This window comes from Salmo salar, chromosome ssa27 (genome assembly GCF_905237065.1).
Source record: "Salmo salar chromosome ssa27, Ssal_v3.1, whole genome shotgun sequence".
NCBI lineage: Eukaryota > Metazoa > Chordata > Actinopteri > Salmoniformes > Salmonidae > Salmo > Salmo salar.
This window is the reverse complement of record NC_059468.1, coordinates 19,441,590-19,463,413: the sequence shown is the minus strand read 5'-3', so window position 1 is coordinate 19,463,413 and position 21,824 is coordinate 19,441,590. Positions and strand designations below refer to the sequence as shown.

Below are 21,824 nucleotides of genomic sequence, written 5' to 3'. Positions count from 1 at the left end.
CAAATTCTTATTTACAATGACGGCCTACACCGGCCAAACCCGGACGACGCTGGGCCAATTGTGCACCGCCCTATGGGACTCCCAATCACAGCCGGATGTGATACAGCCTGAAATCGAACCAGGGACTGTAGTGACGCCTCTTGCACTGATATGCCTCTTGCACTTAGACCGCTGCACCACTCGGGAGCCAACTTCATGTGTTGTGAAATCTGTTATGTATTGTAATGTTTTTAAAATTGTAGAAGTACCTTAATGTTCCTGGATCCCAGGAAGAGTAGCTGCTGCCTTGGCATCATGGGGATCCATAATACAAATACAAATGAACAATTAAACAAGCAGACTATTTTCTTTACATGTCTAATATGGTGTTTGATTACGTAAAAAACACAGTAGATTCAACATTTACTTTGTATTGCATATTCTGTTACACTGCAATATCCTCCATTTTGCACAGAAAATAAAGAGGATAATTGACATATTTCTGCACTAATATTGTCCCCTCTAGCTTCTCACAAAGCAAGCAAACTGTTTGTTTTGAATTACTTAGCGATGCTGAATGTCTGTGGGCACCAGCCTGAGGCACTGGCCAGTTCTATTAACGGGCCTCCTTGGGCTTTCATTGGTTCATCCGTATCACTGATGATTTGTAGGCAGCTGTCCATAGTGGATGTGGCGAGGATTAAGGAGATACACTCGTAAACGCCTGATGGACTAGAGAACAGGGTGTTTTCCATGTGTGTGTGTGTGTGTGTGTGAGACACTCGCAAACGTTTGATGAACAAATAGAACAGCGTGTGTTTTCTCCTCCTCAGCCGGAGATGCTTATTATGCTGATTTATGACTATTGATTTCAGTTTCCAACAGCTTTATTTGCTAGAAGCCATTCCCATTAAACTGCAGCTATGCAGGATGTGAATTAAGATTCTGGATTACACACGTCTTTCAGTTGTATCTGCCTGAGTGATGGGTTTTCTGTGTGCGTGTGCGGGTGTGTGCGGGTGTGTGTGTGTGTGTGTGTGTGTGTGTGTGTGTGTGTGTGTGTGTGTGTGTGTGTGTGTGTGTGTGTGTGTGTGTGTGTGTGTGTGTGTGTGTGTGTGTGTGTGTGTGTGTGTGTGTGTTTGGTAGAGTGATAGCCATTGAATAAGTAAGCAGTGGGTGCCTCTGAAAGACTGAGGGGGACAAACAAACGTGAAGTAATGCCTGTTTTGTTTGGCCTTTTTTGAACCACACCGGCCAAGCCCATTGGCTGAAAGTGAGGCTTTGTGTCTGAGGAAACCAATCAGATCTGAGCGAGGACTTTTTGAAAAGTTCATTGGATGCTTTCTGTTTGCGAGCTGAATGAGGACGCTCTTTGAAAGGCGCACATTCAGCCTTTTGTTGTGTCTTTTTGGGCCATTGAGCTGCTCTCTCAACGGGATTTAAATAATTTGATTTGATTCATTGAGATTAGACTGGTGCCCCAAATTCACCCCACTGATTCAGTGTTAGATTTCAAATGTAAACCACCTTATGTTTTAAAGCGTGCCGTGTGTTCTGGCATAGGATTAAAGAGAGACGTAGGCAATTGTAGCGTTGGCATATCCTCCTTTAGAGAAGAGAACGCTAAGGTCTATAGGGCAAGTAGAGTGTGCCCCCTACTGCCCAAAACATGCAACTAACCCAACAGTTATTACTTGTTGCTAGATATATTTAAGACAAGTTACTGGTTTGGATCTGATTAATATTATTGTGGTGAAGATGTAGGCCACAGATTGACACTTACTATGGTATAATGTCAAGTTGAGGAGCTACCCTCCTCTCTCCCACTCATAAGACCCCTCCATGGTGTCTGCTTGGGGGTCATGCGGATGTTATACTTATTTGGGTGAAGGAGGGGTGTAGGATAGACCCTTTATCTCTTTCTAGAATTAACCCCTATCCGTACCCCCTAGGCACATGGGATTGGATACACAATACAGGGAAAATCCTATCTGGCTCATCCAAGTAAAGAGCTACTGTGATATTGCATATACCTATCTAATCCTTTCAGATCTATGTGGGGCCAGGTTGTGAACATGTCTCTGGCCAGGGCATTTCTCTCCCCTCTGCCTGAAGGTAATCTGCATGCAACTCAGCTCTCTGCTTTCTCTCTCTCTCTCTCTCTCTCTCTCTCTCTTTCTCTTTCTCTCTCTCTCCTCTCTCTCTCGCTCTCTGTCCTCTCTCTGCTCTCTCTCTGCTCTCTCTCTGCTCTCTCTCTCTCTCTCTCTCTCTCTCTCTCTCTCTCTCTCTCTCTCTCTCTCTCTCTCTCTGCTCTCTGCTCTCTCTCTGCTCTCTCTCTTCTCTCTCTCTGCTCTCTCTCTGCTCGCTCTCCCTCTCTCTTTCTCTGCTCTCTCTCTGCTCTCTCTCTGCTCTCTCTGCTCTCTCTCTGCCCTCTGCTCTCTCTCCCTCTCTCTTTCTCTGCAACTCCCTGCTCTACTCCAGATGCACATACATGCGGGCACTCAGCAGGGCTTTAACTGATACTGTCTTATCACACATACTGGATGTGGGGGGAGGATGGGAAGCAGGGGGAGCACTGGGCCCTGGTCCATACTGGCAGTCCTCATACCTGGGCTGAGCATCAACTGCACTGCAGTGCCACTGATAGTCAGAGAGGGAGAAGGACAGACGGACAGAGAGAGAAAGAGGCTGTTCCATACAGTTCTTCTCTCCTCTCAGGGCTGTTTTCATCAACCAGCCTCAGGTTATTCTACCTGGGAACACATGTTGCAGAGCCCTGTAATAGCTCACCCTTTTCCCACCCAAACCAGTCTCCTTACAGGACATGGTTAGTGTCTTCTTTCTTCCTCCATGTCTCCTCTCCACAGAGACCTGTCTGAGGTGTTTCTGTGTCTCCGCTGTGGTTTTAGAAATAGACACTAATTTAAGAGAATGTCTCGTTCTCCTGTTTCCTGATCCTTGTTGCAGTACATATTGTACAAGCTGTTCCATTTAGCTTGGTTCTGGATGTCACCATTTATTCAATCATATCCATTATGAGCCAAGAGATCAAGGAAAGGGCATAGTGATTTATATATGTTTTTTTTTTTTTGTGAAAAGTTCAAAGTGAACAGCCATACAGGCATGAGTAGATTTGAGTAGTGTCTGTTGGACTGAGGATGGCAGGCAGGGTTTCTTCTCTCTGCAGAAATCAATATTGATTTACTAGCCAGCCTGTCAGCCACTCACTCACCCACCCAGCCAGCCAGCCAGCCAGCCAGCCAGCCAGCCAGCCTCCCACCCACCCAGCCACCCAGCCAGCCAGCCACCCACCCACCCAGCCACCAACCACCCAGCCAGCCTCCAACCCAGCCAGCCAGCCAGCGACCCGAAACCCTCTTCAACCCCTCCTCCTGTCTGCCAACGCATCTCCATACTGTAACACTCCTCTCCTTCCCAGTAGCTCTCTCCTCTCTCTTTCTTTCTTTCTCTCATTCCCTTCATCTAACATGTGTGATCTACAACTTGTTTCATCTCAGTACCTTGCAGGCTTTTAGAGAATGAACTCTCTGTTCTTTCTCTCTTTTCTGTCTCTCAGTGTCCCTCCCCTCCTCTCCTTTTCTCAAACAGGGCACACTGCTCCCTTCCTCTCCATGGTGGGACCCTGGGGGGACATGCTGCTAGAACAGGTGGCTCTGCAGTGAACTCTGATAGAGAGAGAGAGAGAGAGAGAGAGAGAGAGAGAGAGAGAGAGAGAGAGAGAGAGAGAGAGAGATTGAGTGTGCTTTTGTGTGTGTGAGTACTTGCATGGTTGTGGGTGTGTGTGTTTGTTGACAATGCTGGTATAACTACAGTATAGCCTTGCTTACAGTGACTAGCTGTGATATTTACTATGCCAGCGGAAGAGGCTGTGTCATTCGTTATACAGTATCAATATCAAGTCAATACCTTGAAGTTTAGTAATGATTGCATGTTTTTGAACCGAGTCCCGGTCGTCTATTTGGATCCCGACCCTCACCCTGGGAATCACGTTATCTCCCAGCCCAAGTGCCAGACGGACTCTGATTGTTTGTGTACGGAAGTTAGTTGTGTGTGTGTGTGTGTGTGTGTGTGTGTGTGTGTGTGTGTGTGTGTGTGTGTGTGTGTGTGTGTGTGTGTGTGTGTGTGTGTGTGTGTGTCACATTCATGAGCAGCTGGTGTTGGTTAGCCCATTTCCCATTTCCACAGCATAAGCACTGTGTCACTTTGTAAATGGCAGAATCTGCATCGGTGCCTTTCGGCCCCAGTGAACACAACAAACATAGCACAGGCCTGCGCCCTCAGTACCCTGCCAACCAGCGATACAGATTACACAATACAGCAACACGCGCAAAGACAAACAGCAAGGCAAGTCTGCGAGTTCCCAATCACCACCTCTACCGCCCTTTAGAGATCATCAGAGGTGAGGGTAGCCTGAGGTTACAATATAAAACAACTAAAACACAAACAAATGAAACAGAAAAATACAAAAACTGAAAATTCCAGGCTGACCTTCTCTCTTACACACACACACACACACACACACACACACACACACACACACACACACACACACACACACACACACACACACACACACACACACACACACACACACACACACACACACACACACAAAATAATCAAGGCCAATTGGACTCACACCAACAAGATGATTCAAAATAACAGGAAGTCATTGAACTAATACTGTGGACGATGACATTTTCTGGCTTATATACATGGCTGAGTTATACAAAACATTATTGATGGGAGGGAAGGCAGAAACGCTTCAGAAAAATGGTGGAGGGAGAAATATAAAAATAAAGGCAACAAACGTTGAGGCCCTCGCTATCTCGCTTCCTCTCTATCTCTCTCCCTTACCCTCCCTCTCTCTTCTTCTCCTTCTCTCTTTTCTCTCTTTCTTTCTCTCTCTCTCTTTTCTCTCTCTCTTTTTCTTCTCTCTCTTCTATATCTCTTTCTTTCCCTTCCTACCTCTCCCACCCCCTCTTTCTTCCTCATCTCTCTCTCTCTCTCTCTCTCTCTCTCTCTCTCTCTCTCTCTCTCTCTCTCTCTCTCTCTCTCTCTTTTCCTTCTCTCCCTTCTATTTCCCTTTCTCTCCCTTCCTGCCTCTCTCTCCTCCTACCCTTCCTCCTGGTGTGTGTGTGATAAAAGCAGTGACACTTGTGACTCTCGGCCCCATCCTACGCTATATCTGACGTTCTGATAGGAAGTGCAGGGATTCGGGGCTGTGCGCTAATCTCTTAATGTATGTTCCCTTGTGTGTGTGTGTGTGTGTGTGTGTGTGTGTGTGTGTGTGTGTGTGTGTGTGTGTGTGTGTGTGTGTGTGTGTGTGTGTGTGTGTGTGTGTGTGTGTTATGTGATTGTGTGTGTGTATTCCCTCATCCTTGGCAGGGCTAGCCAGGGTCCCAGAGGAAATAGATGGAGCCTTATCTGCCTTTATGGATTTATATTTTTAACCCAAGTTGGGTATGTTTCTGTGTGTGTTTGCCTCTATGTGTCTGTATGTGTGTCTTGCTCCTCAAGGATGGACACGGAAGGTTATCAGAAGGCGTTTTATTTAATAAAAATGTTATCAATGACATGCTAATTGAGGCATTCATCAAATGAACTGACTCAAGCAAGCTCAGGTGAATGATGACCATTTGGTATGTTTAGCAGAAATGAACCCATGACTTTACACTCACCTTGAGCTTTAACACTCTCTGAAAGAGATGTCCCAGACAGTTCATCGTATTAGCTCTTGATGAAAAATAATATGATTCCGTTATTTGTTTGTTTGTCGCTTACAGACTCCATCTTAGGAAGTCCCTCATTTGTCAGTTGAGTTTCATGTGATTACGGATGGATTTCCTAATATGGATGTTCCTTTCCTAAGTCACCACTAGGTGGCTTTCAACAGTGAGATAGAGGTATAGCTGCCTCAGTCAGTGTAATAATGTAATGCATAGATAGATAGACTCGAATACATCTTAATTTGACTTCCATACTGGCTCCAAGGCCTGTCAGAATTAGTTAGACATATAATAATCTTCATTCGTTCTCTAAATCTTTCTTCCACCACTGTTCAACAACTAGAAGCTTCCTGTTTTCAGAGTAATAATTGTATGAGATTGTGTTGCAGTTCATAAACAAGACAATGCGTTAACATTGCTATGGCAGGGTCAATTAAATTCTGGCTAATATCTTTGTTGTCAAACCTTTGGCCATAGCGCTCATCTCATACCCTCCCCATAGCACATCTCTCTCTCACACACATAGTCCTGTTACCTGGTCTCAAATCTCAAACAGGGAAGGGAGAGGTAGTTCAGTGTTGTGCTGATCTAGCGAGAAAAGCAATTTAGCCTCCTGGCCCCAAGAGCCTTCAGGAGTCTCCACACATCAGAGGCATGGTGGCAGTGAGGGCCCAGGGGCCAGTACAGGCCAAGTCAATGCCTGCCCTGGTCCAGCTCTGGATGTTGGTGAGATTCTAAGGAAAGCAAGGGGAAGATCAATGTTTTCTGAGAATGTTGTCTGCCAGTCCCCCCGAGAAAGAGAAGCTGCTAGTAGGAATTTACTGAAGGCTTGACAGTTCTTTCCAGGCTGGGTTCAGGGTCGGGGTCAAGGAAGAGAGGATAGGAGAGGATGAGAAAAGAGACCGGAGGGATGTTTTGTCCAGACGGATCAGGAAAGAGAGAGGAAAGGGATTTAGGGATGTTTTGGACAGTAGAGCGGATTCAAGGTTTTGAGACAGTAAGAGGTTTTTTAACACTGTGCTGTGACCTGGTCATGGTTGGTTTGGGGAATCAAAACTTTTGATGCGAAGGACTCTGAACTTTCTTACATTTCTTCCTTGTTCTGACTGTGACTCCTCCCCTTTGGATGAGCAAGCAAAGCAAACCGACAAGACCGGGGTTTCATTGAACCAGCACCAGCTTTTGTCTGTGTTACCTTCTGTTGGGTGTGTTGTTCTTCTCTGATATGGGCAAAGTAGGGTTGCAAAATTCCCAGGTTTTTCAGAAATCCTGGATGGAAGATTCCCAGAATCAGGAGGAAATAAGAAGGAAATCCTGAATCCTTCAACCAGGATTTCTGGAAAACCATTTAATTTTGGGAAAGTTACTGGAATTGTGCAATCCGAGGGCAAGGTGATGAGGAAATGCAATGAGTAAAGGCAGCCTGTCTGAAAGGCATGTTGAGGTCACAGTGTTGAAGCTATAAAGACAGGTCACATGCTGTACCTCCTCCTTATGAAGGCAGCCAGCGCCAGGCTGAGGCCAGGGACAGAGAAAGATAAGGTCTCCAAGGAGCTCTAGTATCTTAATCACTCTACCTGCCAAGGATAGAGGGAGGAGAAGGAGAGAGGGAAAAGGAGGAGGAGAAAGGAGGGAGGGGAGCTCTTACTCAGTGGGATTTGGGCCTGAGCCCATCGCTCTTCGTGTTTGTGTGTGTGAGTGTGTGTGTGTGTGCGTGTGTGTGCGTGTGTGCGTGTGCATAATCTCTGGTGTTCAAAGTATTCCCTAGGTTGCCATTGCAGCCTAATAACAGTGTCAGTGTGATTAATGGTAGTAGGAGTGGCACGGCACTGAGTCCCTGATTACACACTCATTCAACTACATTACCCAACCTGCCCTGCCCTTCCATAGGGAATACACTACAGCCGTGTCTTTAAAGCACTTAGAAGATTCCTTCGGTAACAGGATCCAGTGATCATTTTTAGAAGATTAGAAAGGTTTAGAAAGGTTGGAATGATACTCTGTTGTGATTCCCTCATGAACACTGTCCCCAATCTGGTGTGATCAACATGGACATCTCCCTATCACTCGTTCTCGCTTTCTTTTAGTCATTCTCTTTCTGTTGATCTCTCTCTCTCACTCTCTCTCCTCCATTGCGGTGTGTGGACAGCTGTAAAGGCAAATATCTGTCTTTGTTTGTCAGGTTGTCTGTTTGCCACCCGGGTGATGGCCAGGCAACAGGCTACAGCCCTGCTGTCTGTCCACCACACAGAGCTTTGAACAGGGAACATCTGAGGCCTTATGGCAGACAAAGAAGCCCTTAGAGGGCCAGAGAGAGAGGAAGAGAGAAGTAAAGAGAGGTAGGGACTAGAGCAGGCTGCTGGTTGGAGGACTGCTCATAATAATGGCTGGAATGGTTTCAAAGGATGTGTTTGATGTATTCAATACCATTACATTTATTCCGTTCCATCCATTATTATCAGCCCGTCCTCTCCAATTAAGTTGCTACCGGCCGCCTGTGGTAGAGATGGAGGTAGAGCAGAGAAAGGTAGAGGGTTAAATCCTAACTTGGTATGTCTGCTCAGGCTTTACCTCAACTCAGACTTTTGCTCAAATCCTGAAGGAGAATTCCCTAAAGTCACGTCTCTGTTGACAGGAATTCTGTTATAATCATCTGACCCGGTCTCCTCCCTCCTCTCCCTCCTCTCCTCTAGGCTCGTTCATGATGGTGAACTCGTCCCAGCATGCCGCGGGGCAGCGGGCCCACCTCCTCCTCCGTTCGCTGAGTGAGAACGACACACACTGCATCCAGTTCAGCTACTTCCTGTACAGCCGTGACGGCCACTCCCCTGGGGACTTGCAGCTCTACATCCGGGTCAACGGGGGGCCGTGGGGCAGTGCCGTGTGGAATGTCTCCGGGTCACACGGACGCCAGTGGCACCAGGTGGAGCTAGCTGTCAGCACATTCTGGCCCAGCGAATACCAGGTGAGCGCTAATAATACATCTGCTGTGTTAACACATACAGTATAGTAATTATATGTCTAATGCTACACCGTTAGCGCCTTCCAGGCCCAGCAAATACCAGGGGAGAGACAATGCTATGCTAATGCTACATTGACAGTAATATGGCTCTATAACCAGGTTAGTGTTAGGGTGAGTGGCACCAGGTGGAGCTAGGGGATTCCAGATTTTCATATCGTCATACCGTCCTTCTCTCACCCCGGGATTTATGGTATTACCGGCTTAGTACACAAGGCGGTGCACAAAAAAACCCGCATTTGGTGTTGATTACCAGAATGCTAACAAAATGAGCACAAGTAATAGCAGATTTCCATGGAGGATGTTAGCTAAATATGTTAACGAGTACAAACGAAAATAAATAATTGTATAGACAGGCAATCCAGCTCATAAAGTTTTACAAACAGTACCAGTCAAAAGTTTGGACACACCTACTCATTCCAGGGTTTTCTTTATTTTTACTATTTTCTGCATTGTGGAATAATAGTGAAGACATCAAAACTATGAAATGGAATCATGTACTAACCAAAAAAGTGTTAAAACAAATCTAAATATATTTTATACTTGAGATTCTTCAAAGTAGCCACCCTTTGCCTTGATGACAGCCTTGCACACTCTTGGCATTCTCTCAACCAGCTTCATGAGGTAGTCACCTGGAATGCATTTCAACTAACAGGCGTGCCTCATTAAAAGTTAATTTGGGGAATTTCTTTCCTTAATGCATTTCAGCCAATCAGTTGTGACCCGTTTTAGGAAAATAGGCATATGTCGCGGGTCACTACTTCACAGGCGAACCATTAGATTGTAAACTTAAAAAAATCGAAATGCGTTTTTGGGCAGAAATGCCTTCTCGAACATACAAATGTGTATGCCATCTGTGAATATGAATAACATTGTTAAATTACGAGCCTAGTTGGTTTAGCCAAAGAAAGAGGGAGAGACCTTCCCGGTAGCCATGATTGGCTGAAATAATGAGTGGGCTGGACATGTCGAGAGATGAGTTTGGATTGGTCTGCCATATACTGTAGCATGCTTCTGTCTATTTGAGCTGGTCAGTATGTCTAGGTCATCCTGTCTAACGCAGATTTACATTTTTTTTATTGTGTATTAAAACTGCATAAGTGTTGCTCTCCACTTTCTGGAGGACTGAGTTTTGAAATCAGTGGTATCGGATTACATGTTCACACTAAGGGCAACCATGGCATCCAACAGGAGACACGTCCAACCAAGAATGATGTATATGGGTAAGATAGTCTGGCTAGCTACATTATCAGATATTACATGTTTCTAATTTTGACAGAAAGAGCCATTTGCTTGGCTAGCTATAGCCTAATGTTAGTTAGCTAACATTGAACCTGGTTGGTTAGCTACCTGCAGATTCATGCAGGGTAGTAACGTCATGAGTTGTGATTATGGTTCAAAGTTTACCTATAGTGGGGGAAAAAGTATTTGATCCCCTGCTGATTTTGTACGTTTGCCCACTGATAAAGAAAGGATCAGTCTATAATTTTAATGGTAGGTTTATTTGAACAGTGAGAGACAGAATAACAACAACAATTTCCAGAGAAACGCATGTCAGAAATGTTATGAATTGATTTGCATTTTAATGAGGGAAATAAGTATTTGACGCCCTCTCAATCAGAAAGATGTCTGGCTCCCAGGTGTCATTTATACAGGTAACGAGCTGAGATTAGGAGCACACTGTTAAAGGGAGTGCTCCTAACCACAGCTTGTTACCTGTAAAAAAGACACCTGTCCACAGAAGCAATCAATCAATCAGATTCCAAACTCTCCACCATGGCCAAGACCAAAGAGCTCTCCAAGGATGTCAGGGACAAGATTGTAGACCTACACAAGGCTGGAATGGGCTACAAGACCATCGCCAAGCAGCTTGGTGAGAAGGTGACAACATTTGGTGCGATTATTCGCAAATGGAAGAAACACAAAAGAACTGTCAATATCTCTCGGCCTGGGGCTCCATGCAAGATCTCACCTCGTGGGGTTGCAATGATCATGAGAACGGTGAGGAGTCAGCCCAGAACTACACGGGAGGATCTTGTCAATGATCTCAAGGCAGCTGGGACCATAGTCACCAAGAAAACAATTGGTAACACACTACGCCGTGAAGGACTGAAATCCTGCAGCACCCGCAAGGTCCCCCTGCTCAAGAATACATATACATGCCCGTCTGAAGTTTGCCAATGAACATCTGAATGATTCAGAGGACAACTGGTGAAAGTGTTGTGGTCAGATGAGACCAAAATGGAGCTCTTTGGCATCAACTCAACTCGCCGTGTTTGGAGGAGGAGGAATGCTGCCTATGACCCCGAGAACACCATCTCCACCGTCAAACATGGAGGTGGAAACATTATGCTTTGGGGGTGTTTTTCTGCTAAGGGGACAGGACAACTTCACCGCATCAAAGGGATGATGGACGGGGCCATGTACCGTCAAATCTTGGGTGAGAACATCCTTCCCTCAGCCAGGGCATTGAAAATGGGTCATGGATGGGTATTCCAGCATGACAATGACCCAAAACACACGGCCAAAGCAACAAAGGAGTGGCTCAAGAAGAAACACATTAAGGTCCTGGAGTGGCCTAGCCAGTCTTCAGACCTTAATCCCATAGAAAATCTGTGGAGGGAGCTGAAGGTTCGAGTTGCCAAACGTCAGCCTTGAAACCTTAATGACTTGGAGAAGATCTGCAAAGAGGAGTGGGACAAAATCCCTCCTGAGATGTGTGCAAACCTGGTGGCCAACTACAAGAAACGTCTGACCTCTTTGATTGCCAACAAGGGTTTTGCCTCCAAGTACTAAGTCATGTTTTGCAGAGGGGTCAAATACTTATTTCCCTCATTAAAATGCAAATAATTTGATAACATTTTTGACATGCGTTTTTCTGGATTCTTTTGTTGTTATTCTGTCTCTCACCGTTCAAATAAACCTACCATTAAAATTATAGACTGATCATTTCTTTGTAAGTGGGCAAATGTACAAAATCAGCAGGGGATCAAATACCCCCCCCCCCACTGTAGCTAGCTAGCTAGCTACATGTCTTAACAAAAGACTCCACTATGCAAGTAACCATTTCGGGTGCGGCCATCTACTCCGATTTCAGAGCACTCTCGTCTGAATGTGCCAGAGAGCGCAGAATAACTGATGAATTTACAAACGCTCAACACCCGTTGAATATGGCCGGTGTCAGTAAACATCAATAAACTCATCAGCCAGAGCGTCCTCTGTGCGCTCTGAACACGAACGCTCTGAATTTACAAATGGACAATCTGACAGCACAGTTGCAGTCACCAACGCTCTGGATAACATAACAGCCTAACCAGCTTTGCTAGGGCGAGTAATGTTCAGTGAGCTGTTCTCTCTCTCACTTAGATGTCTGGAAGTAGCTAGCAAGTTAGCTTGGGTGCTATGATGAAACTGGTTCTCATGAGGACCGTCACAGGAAAAGAAGACCCAAAGTTACCTCTGCTGCAGAGGATAAGTTCATTAGAGTTACCAGCCTCAGAAATTGCAGCCCAAATATTGGCTTCACAGAGTTCAAGTAACAGACACACCTCAAGGAGACTGCGTGAATCAGGCCTTCATGGTCCAATTGCTGCAAAGAAATCACTACAAAAGGACAGAAATATTAAGAAGAGACTTGCTTGATCCAAGAAACACGAGCAATGAACATTAGACCGGTGGAAATCTGTCCTTTGCTCTGATGAGGCCAAATTACATTTTCTTTTTGGTTCCAACCGCCGTGTCTTTGTGAGACGCAGAGTAGGTGAATGGATGATCTCTGCATGTGTGGTTCCCACATGAAGCATGGAGGAGGAGGTGTGATGGTGTTGGGGTGCTTTGCTGGTGATAATGTCTGTGATTTATTTAGAATTCAAGGCACACTGGTCATTTCGGATGTTTTTCTAAAAATCAAAAAAAAATAAAGACTACATCCAGCTTTCGCTCCTCAGACTAGTATATGGCAAGTTTTTTTTACACAGGAACAAAATATGCATCTCATAAGAAATATCTTGCTGCATTTTGTAAACACAGATGTAAAATGCTTCTTATTGTAATTTCTGCCAGCATCAGACTAATTTTGTGTTTCAGTTGCACTTCTAAACTCGGATGAGAATTCACAGGCATTCTATCAGCAGACAGCGTTCTGACTGATGTGGAGATACTTTTCTCCAGCACTTTTCTTGGTGTAGACAGCCTATTTTTCTCCAGTAAAATGCAAGATTAACTTTAAGCAAAACATTAGGACATGTAGCTGGCCTCATTCTTTCTATGCTATGCCGAAACATTAGAAATATGAATGCCATGGATTGTTTATTTTAAAAAAGGCCTTGGATTTTCATTGTAAGCTCATTTACTTGTGTGGCTGCCAGCCAAATAGCTTTGCACTTCTGTTGTCATCTGATGAAAATGAATCTATTTTCTGCTGAATGTGTTGCACCAATGTATCTTCTGTGAAGGAAAACTATAGTTGCACGTCTGCCTTGATCAACATCATCGGCAAAGATGTTGTTTGGCGTTAACTGCCTTGCTCAAGGGCAGAATGGCAGATTTTTCTACCTTGCTGGCTCGGGATTTGACCAGCAACCTATCAGTTACTGACCCAATGTTCTTATACCCTAGGTTACCTGGTTGATTGGTTGGTTGATTGATTAAGAACAGAACATTGGATTTTAGAGCCGTCACACATAGAGTATGTTCTATACTGCAGCCGCTAGTGGACCACCACATGCTTGCTAGCTGGGAAACATCATGTCCTTGATTAGTTTCATCTGTTGTGCTTGTGCTGCTGGAATAGAACAAATATGTGCAAACTACCAGTTTGTCCCAGAGGAGCAGGTACTGCTGCACTATGTCATCGTGACAACATGGGAATATAAATGTGGTATAGTAGTGTATTTGACGTATATTTACCTGTATGACTTAATGTCCCCCAGTGCAGCAGAGTAATCAATATCTCTTTGTTCTGCCCTGTGTTTAGTTGATGGTGTTGTTATGGCTATTGTGTGTGTGTGTGTGTGTGTGTGTGTGTGTGTGTGTGTGTGCGTGTGTGCGTGTGTGCGTGCGTGGTGGGCTATTTGGAGGCAGCCTCATTAAATCCTATGATTTATACCTCTAGCCGTCTCTCGTTTGCCCTCCTCCAAAACGCCCTTTAACGAGAAGCCAACAGCTATGTGTGTGTGTGTGTATGTGTGTGTGTGTGTGTGTGTGTGTGTGTGTGTGTGCCTGTGAGTCAATTGACCTCAATTCCATGTGACCCTCAGTAGAGGAGTGTTTTCCTCCATAACCTTGGTCTCCTCTCAGAGCTCCATGCCTGGTCCCAGACACATCTCAATAAATCAACACATCCTTAATGAGATTAGGCCCCGGTGTGGATCAATTCTGTGTGTTGTGTGGTAGTATCCTCAGCTCTGCTGTCCCAGGCCTCGCCAACAACACAACCCCAAAGTGATTAAGAATTAATGATTTTCTTCCTCTCTTCTGCAACATCAAAAGGTTCTCTTACCACCACTACAGTCTCCCACCTTTTTCTCACGGTGGAAGGGGATATGGGATATGGGGGCGTTGGTATAATATCCAATCAGACCAAGCCTTGCCTGGGCTGATGGTTTGGTGAAAGTAGAACTGTGTTTGTTGAGTCTGTCTGAAAACAGCGGTACAATTTACCACCTCGATAATATGTGTGTACGCTGAAGCAGCCTGGGTGTGGTGTGTTATGTAAGTGGAAATGAAGACCTGTGGGTGGGTGTGACGTCTTAAGTCTCCCCCCAGGTACGCAGACAGACGCGGGACAGACTGCTTTGTTGGTCCCATAGAGCAGTACGAGGATCTGCTGCAGGTAATGAGGCAGGTAAAAGACTGAGAGGATGACTGGTGCAGGGTTTTAATCCTACCCTGCAGGGATGTGTCTCTCACTGCACAGTGAAGAGGGGGACAGAACAGAATAGAATAGAACACAGCCTGGGGCGGGGCACACTGCCTGCCTGCCTCTCAATGCCTCCCATTTGCTCTCCCCCTTTCCCCCTCTCCTCTCCCTTTCTGTCCTCTAGTCCTCTCCCCCTCTCTGCCATGATCTATCTTCTACTCTTTCCCCCTCTACCTCTGTCCTCCTTTCCCTTTCTCTCTCTCTCTGTCACGGCTCAAAGTGCTAGTGAAGGCCCCAGAGGGCCCACTCATCCAATCCCACAGATAAGGATCACTGTCCCGCAGTCCCAGCCAACAGATCGGCCCCCCGGGACCCTGACCAACAGCCAGGAACAGACAGACAGAGAAGAGAGAATAAAGAGCAGAGAGAGAAGAAAAGAGAATGGGACTGCTTCACAGGGCTTTAACAGAGAGAAGGGGAGAGCAAGAGAGAGCAAGAGAGCGAGAGAGAGAGAGAGAGAGAGAGAGAGAGAGAGAGAGAGAGAGAGAGAGAGAGAGAGAGAGAGAGAGAGAGGGGTGGGGGGGGGGCAGAGAGATGGGGAGTGGGAGTGAGAGGGAGGGTGTTGAGATGGAGATTGGTATCACTGAGAGGGCCCCAGGGGCCAGAAGGACACAGACTGGAGGAGAGAGATAGACTACGTGCTGTGTAGTTGGAGATTGATCAGAGACTGAGCTAGCTATAGCCCCCCCACAGCGACCACAAAGAAGAGAGCAGTCAGTGTAATGCTATTACCATTGATTGTTTCTGCCTCAAGTAATAGTAGACTATTCAGATGTGTCTTGTCGACTAGAGTGTAGGTGAGAACCTTGTTACTTTGGTATCAACAATGACGAGACAGCCTACAGGGAGGAGGCGAGGGCCCTGGCGGTGTGGTGCCAGGAAAATAAACTCTCCCTCAACGTCAACAAAACGAAGGAGCTGGTCGTGGACTTCAGGAGACAGCAGAGGGAGCACACCCCTAATCACATCGACGGGACCATAGTGGAGGTGGAAAGCTTCATATTCCTTGGCGTACCCATCACAGACAATCTGAAATGGTCCACCCTCACAGACAGTGTGGTGAAGAAGGGGCAACAGCGCCTCTTCAACCTCAGGAGGCTGAAGAAATTTGGCTCGGCCTCTAAGACCCTCACAAAATTTTACAGATGGACAATTGAGAGCATCCTGTCAGGCTGTATCACCGCCTGGTATGGCAACTGCACCGCCCACAACCGCAGGGCTGTCCTGAGGGTGGTGCGGTCACCAGGGTCACACTGCCTGCCCTTCAGGACACCTACGGCACCCGATGTCACAGGAAGGCCAAAAATATCATCAAGGATATCAACCACCCAAGCCACTGCCTGTTCACCCCGCTATCATCCAGAACGCGAGGTCAGTACAGGTGCATCAAAGCTGGGACAGAGAGACTGAAAGACAGCTTCTATCTCAAGGCCATCAGACTGTTAAATAGACATGACTAGCCAGCTATCACCTGGTTACTCAACCCTGCACCTTAGAGGCTGCTGCCCTGGAAACACATGGAATCACTGGTCACTTTAATAATGGAACACTAGTCACTTTAAAAATGGTTTACTTTATTTTTAATTCCATTATTTTACTTTTAGATTTGTGTGCATTGTTGGAAAGTGTTAGATACTACTGCACTGTTGGAGCTAGGAACGCAAGCATTTCGCTACACCCGCAATAACATCTGCTAAATATTTGTATGTGACCAATCAAATTTGATTTGATTTGATCAGTGGCAGGTGAACTGTCCCAGTGTTTTGATCTTTTAAAGAGGGAGAGGCGAGGCGATCGAGATTAAATGGAGAGGTAGCAGCAAACACTATCAAAACATTTGATGAAGCTCTCAAGACGTTCTCCTCCTCGTTCTGTGAGATCCTGCTTGGGAGCAAAGTCAATAGACGTTGTAGCACTAAAGACTAAAGAGGGATAAAGACAGAGAGAGATCACAGTGGCCCTGAGACTGAAGTGTCCGTCTCCCTCTCTAACTCTCTGTCTTTCTCTTCCTCTGTCTCTCTCTCTCCCCTCTGTCTCTGTCTCTCTTTCTCCTCTCCCCACTTCTCCCTTGGTCTCTCTCCCCTCTGTCTCTGTGTTTCTCTCTATCTCTCTCTCCTCTCCCTTGGCTCTCTCTCCGCTGTCTCGGTCTCCTCTCTCTCTTTCCCTCTCTCTCGCTCTCTCTCCCTTCCTCTCTATTTCTCTCTCTCTCTCTCTGGTTGAGCTCTGAATATTCATGGCTCTTGGTGCAATCAGTCCTGGACAGGCTCAGAGAGACGAGGGACAGGGGGATGGAACCAAGCCAGGAGACGGAAGGCGGAGAACTCTCTTTCTCACACTTTCTCTCTTTCTTTCGTCTTTTCTTCTCTTCCTCTCTCTCCAATTCTCAAATGCTACTGCCCTCCTCCTTATCTCTCTGTCTTAATTCTGTGCATCTTGCTTGTCACATTCCCTTCATCTCTTTCCAACTCTGTCTCCCTTCCTCTACACCTCCTTCTCTTCTCCTTCATCACTCAATTCCTCTCTGTCCGTCATATCAAAGTGCACCCCATTTCTCACCGCTCAACCCAATCCAACTATGCACACACAGGCCCGCAGGCACACATGCACGGACACACGGATGCGCACCTACATGCACACATACTGAGAATATGCTGCAGCCATGCACAAGCTCATATATGCTACATGTAGTGTGTCCCCAATTCCCTCAGCCTACTAGATGAACAAGGTCCACTGGATCCCAGGTCATATATTGCTGTCTTTTACTGCCACAATGTCAATACCAGTCAATACCATTCCACCCTCATTCCACTTTATTAACCAAAACAAATCCATCAATAGAACATTGTGGACAATAACTGTACAACACGTTCCTGTTTCTCTAACGACTGTTTCTGAAGCTGTTGAATTCATTTAAACACTTGTGTGGATCGATGGAGTCTGTCAGTGTACAAATTAAAAGCATAAATAACAACTCCCATAGCGATAAAAATTAAATACCAGAATCCAGAAATATTAATTAGCCAACAAATCCTCTCTTTATTGCAATCCTTTATCGCCAGTCGGCCAGCCAGTCTGCTAGCCAGCCAACCAGCAAACCAGCCAGCCACCAAACCAGCCAGCCAGCTCCCGTACAAAAGGGAAAATAAGCAAACATAAATATGGGTTGTATTTACGATGGTGTTTGTTCTTCACTGGTTGCCCTTTTCTTGTGGCAACAGGTCACAAATATTGCTGCTGTGATGGCACACTGTGGTATTTCACCCAGGAGATATGGGAGTTTTGTTTTGTTTTCTCATGACTTGGTTGGGTCTAATTGTGTTGCTGTCCTGGGGCTCTGTGGGGTCTGTTTGTGTTTGTGAACAGGGCCAGCCACCAAACCAGCCAGCCAGCCAGCCTACCAGCGAGCCAGCCAGCCAGCTGATTGCATGTATTCCCTTTGAGGACGGGGAAGGGAACAGGGCATGGATGCAGCATAGAGAAGTGTGTAATTCTGCCCCATTGAGTTTTACGAGATTAACTGAACTGGTGCTGTAGCAGCTAGAGGGAGAGGGAAGCTCATGTTCAAATGTATCAGTGAATGCTCTTTCTTTTTTACCCCCCCGAACCAACCGCCAACATTGCCTTCCATGAATTCTCTGTACCCATCCTGCTGTGTACTAGGCTTTTATCCCTCTTCTTCCTCCTCCTCTTCCTCCTCCTTCCTCCCTCCTCCCAGTATCTGAAGGCAGTGTTTTTGTGATCCACATTCAGAGTTTGGTGTGTGTTATTATTTCCCCCATCTCTCTGCTTGGATGATGAAACACCTCTGTAGCCTGAGAGACAGACAGCGGTAGGCACCGCGCAGCAGCACCCCACTAGTTTCAACAAGCCTGGCCTTGATTTTCACATCACTGTTGTTTTTTGGAAGTGTTATGTCTACCTCCCTCCTCTCCCCATTCTCTTTGTAGCTCCACTTGGTTGCAACAAGAGGAAACAGGTAAAGAAAATAGGAAGACTGTCACAACCTTGAACTGATGAGGAATCTGTTCCTTTGAACAAATCCACCCTTTACTTTGTGTGCAGCGATAGATAGATTGTTCCCTTCTTTGCCTGTGTGGATATTGGAGATTAGGGTGTTGCAGGTGTGGGTAGCGGAGATGTGGGGGAACTTTACTATGAAATATTTACGATGCTATCAAGCCCACCGTGACTGCCAATATCAATATAGCTTAGTCTACACCCTCTCTCCTTTTCATCTGTCTCTCCTTTTAATCTCTCTCTCTCTCGCTCTCTCTCTCTCTCTCCCTCTCTCTCTCTCTCTTTCACTCCCTCTTTCTTTATCTCCCTCTCTAACTCTCCCTCGCCTTCTTCTTCCCTCTCTTTATCGCTCTCTTTCCGTCTCCCCCTCTTTAGATCTCTTTCCCCTCCTCCTTCACCGGCCTCTGTCTATTTCTTTCTCCACCCGCTTCCTCGCTCTCTTCATTTCTCTTCCCCCTCCCTTTCTCTCTCTCTCGCTCTCTCCCTCTCCCTCTCTTTCTCTCTCTCTCTATGTGCATGACCGGCAGTCCATATTTCCCCATCCCTCCTCCTGTACTCTTCCAAGTAAATAACTCCCATAGCGATATAAATGAAAAATAAGAATCCCGAAATATTAATTACCCAACAAATCCTCTTTATTGCAATCTGTCAGACAGTCAGTCATCCAGTCAGCCAACAAACCAACTAGCCATCCTACCAGCGAGCTAACCAGTCAGCCACCCACCCACCCAGCCAGTCAACAAACCAGCCAGCCAACCAACAAACCAGCAAAGCAAGCCTACCAGCAAGCCAGACAGTCAGACAACCAGCCAGCCACCAAACCAGCCAGCCAGCCAGCTGCTGATTGTATGTATTCCCTTTGAGGACGGGGAAGGGAATAGGGCAAGGATGCAGCATAGAGAAGTGTGCAATTCTACCCCAATGAGTTTCATGAGATGAACTGAACTGTTGCTTTAGCAGCTAGAGAGAGAGGGAAGTGCTCTCTTTCTTTCTCTCTCTCCCTCTCTTTCTCTCCTTCTCCAACACCCCCTCTCCCCTTCTCCCTCACCTGGCTCTGTCAATTTCTATTTCTACACCCCCTCTCTCTCTTAACTCCTCCCCCTCCCTTTCAATTAAATTCAAGGGCTTTATTGGCATGGGGAACATATGTTAGCATTGCCAAAGCAAGTGAGGTAGATAATATACAAAAGTGAAATAAACAATAAAAATGAACAGTAAACATTACACTCACAGAAGTTCCAAAAGAATAAAGACATTATAAATGTCATATTATGTATATATACAGTGTTGTAAAGATGTGCAAATGGTTCAAGTACAAAAGGGAAAATAAACAAACGTAAATATGGGTTGTATTCACAATGGTTCTTGTGGCAACAGGTCACAAATATTTCTGCTGTGATGGCACACTGTGGTATTTCACCCAGGAGATATGGGAGTTTTGTTTTGTTTTCTCATGACTTGGTTGGGTCTAATTGTGTTGCTGTCCTGGAGCTCTGTGGGGTCTGTTTGTGTTTGTGAACAGAGCCCCAGGACCAGCTTGCTTAGGGGACATTTCTCCAGGTTCAACTCTCTGTAGGTGATAGTTTTGTTGTAGAAGGTTTGGGACTCGCTTCCTTTTAGGTGGTTGTAGAATTTAACAGCTCTTTTCTGGATTTTGATAATTAGTAGGTATTGGCCTAGTTCTGCTCTGCATGCATTATTTGGTGTTTTACATTGTATACTGAGGATATTTTTTCAGAATTCTGCATGCAGAGTTTCAATTTGGTGTTTGTCCCATTTTGTGAATTCTTGGTTGGTGAGCGGACCCCAGACCTCACAACCATAAAGGGCAATGGGTTCTATAACTGATTCAAGTATTTTTAGACAGATCCTAATTGGTATGTCAAATTTTATGTTCCTTTTGATGGCATAGAATGCCTTTCTTGCCTTGTCTCTCAGATCGTTCACAGCTTTGTGGAAGTAACCTGTTGCGCTGATGTTTAGGCCAAGGTATGTATAGTTTTTGTGTGATCTACTGCAACGGTGTCTAGATGGAATTTGTATTTGTGGTCCTAGCGACTGGACCTTTTTTGGAACACCATTATTTTGGTCTTACTGAGATTTACTGTCAGGGCCCAGGAATGGCAGAATCTGTGCAGAAGATCTAGGTGCTGCTGTAGGCCCTCCTTGGTTGGTGACAGAAGCACCAGATCATCAGCAAACAGTAAACATTTGACTTCAGATTCTAGTAGGGTGAGGCCGGATGCTGCTGACTGTTCTAGTGCCCTCGCCAATTTGTTGATATACATGTTGAATAGGGTGGGGCTTAAGCTGCATCCCTGTCTCACCCCACGGCCCTGTGGTAAGAAATGTGTGTTTTTTGCCAATTTAACCGCACACTTGTTGTTTGTGAAAATTGATTTTATATTGTCGTATGTTTTCCCACAACACCCCTTTCAATGAATTTGTATAGCAGACACTCATGCCAAATTGAGTCAAAGTCTTATTTGAGATCAACAAACCATGAGTCCCACAGATCTGGGAGGGTGTCTCGCTGGTGTCATCAAGGTGTCTATTGATCTGTTGCTCATGTGTGAAGTGTTGGGGCTGCGTTTGAGAGCGATGTTGTTTAGGATCCGGGCGAAGGTGGGCACTGCTGCCTTGTATAGGTGGACCTGGTCATAAAGTCTGCTGAAGTCCAGGGTGGGGTGTTGGGCCAGGTGAACATTTTGTTTTGAGGCACAGTCACAGGAAATACTTGTGTTTACCTGCTGAATGGTAGCAGGGTGGATATAGCCACTTGTGCGTTGGGGAAAGTAGAAGAAGCTATTTCAATCACTCCCTTGAGTGCTGTGGCCACTCTTTCCTACTGTGCTCTCAGGTCGGTTGTGCCTGTGTGTATTGTTATGTGGCTGGGTGAACCTAGTTGGTCCTCAGACAGAAGGTCTAGGGTGCGCTGGGTGTTTGGACACCAAAGTCAGACACACTGTGTTTGGGAAAAAGTAGTTTTTCTTGTATATATTTTCAGTTTGAGTCAATACGGAGTACAATCTGTTGCTTGTGTATGTCCTCAGTGGGTGTGGGGGGGTTGTCAGGAAAGCTATCAGGGTGGGGGGGTGCTCGGAGGGGGTGGGATCCCCTGGGCTTCGAGGTCTTCATT

General features: G+C 45.9%; 1 protein-coding gene across 8 annotated transcripts in view; it reads left to right on the top strand.

Moving 5' to 3' along the window:
• LOC106588628 (receptor-type tyrosine-protein phosphatase U) overlaps positions 1 to 21,824 on the top strand; it is a 283,920-nt gene that overhangs the window by 162,355 nt on the left and 99,741 nt on the right. For all 8 annotated transcript variants that reach the window (XM_045709320.1, XM_045709318.1, XM_045709315.1 and 5 more), the window contains exon 3: positions 8,423 to 8,694. In XM_045709320.1, coding sequence (XP_045565276.1) covers positions 8,423 to 8,694 — 272 coding nt within the window. The remainder of the gene's footprint in view (positions 1 to 8,422; positions 8,695 to 21,824) is intronic.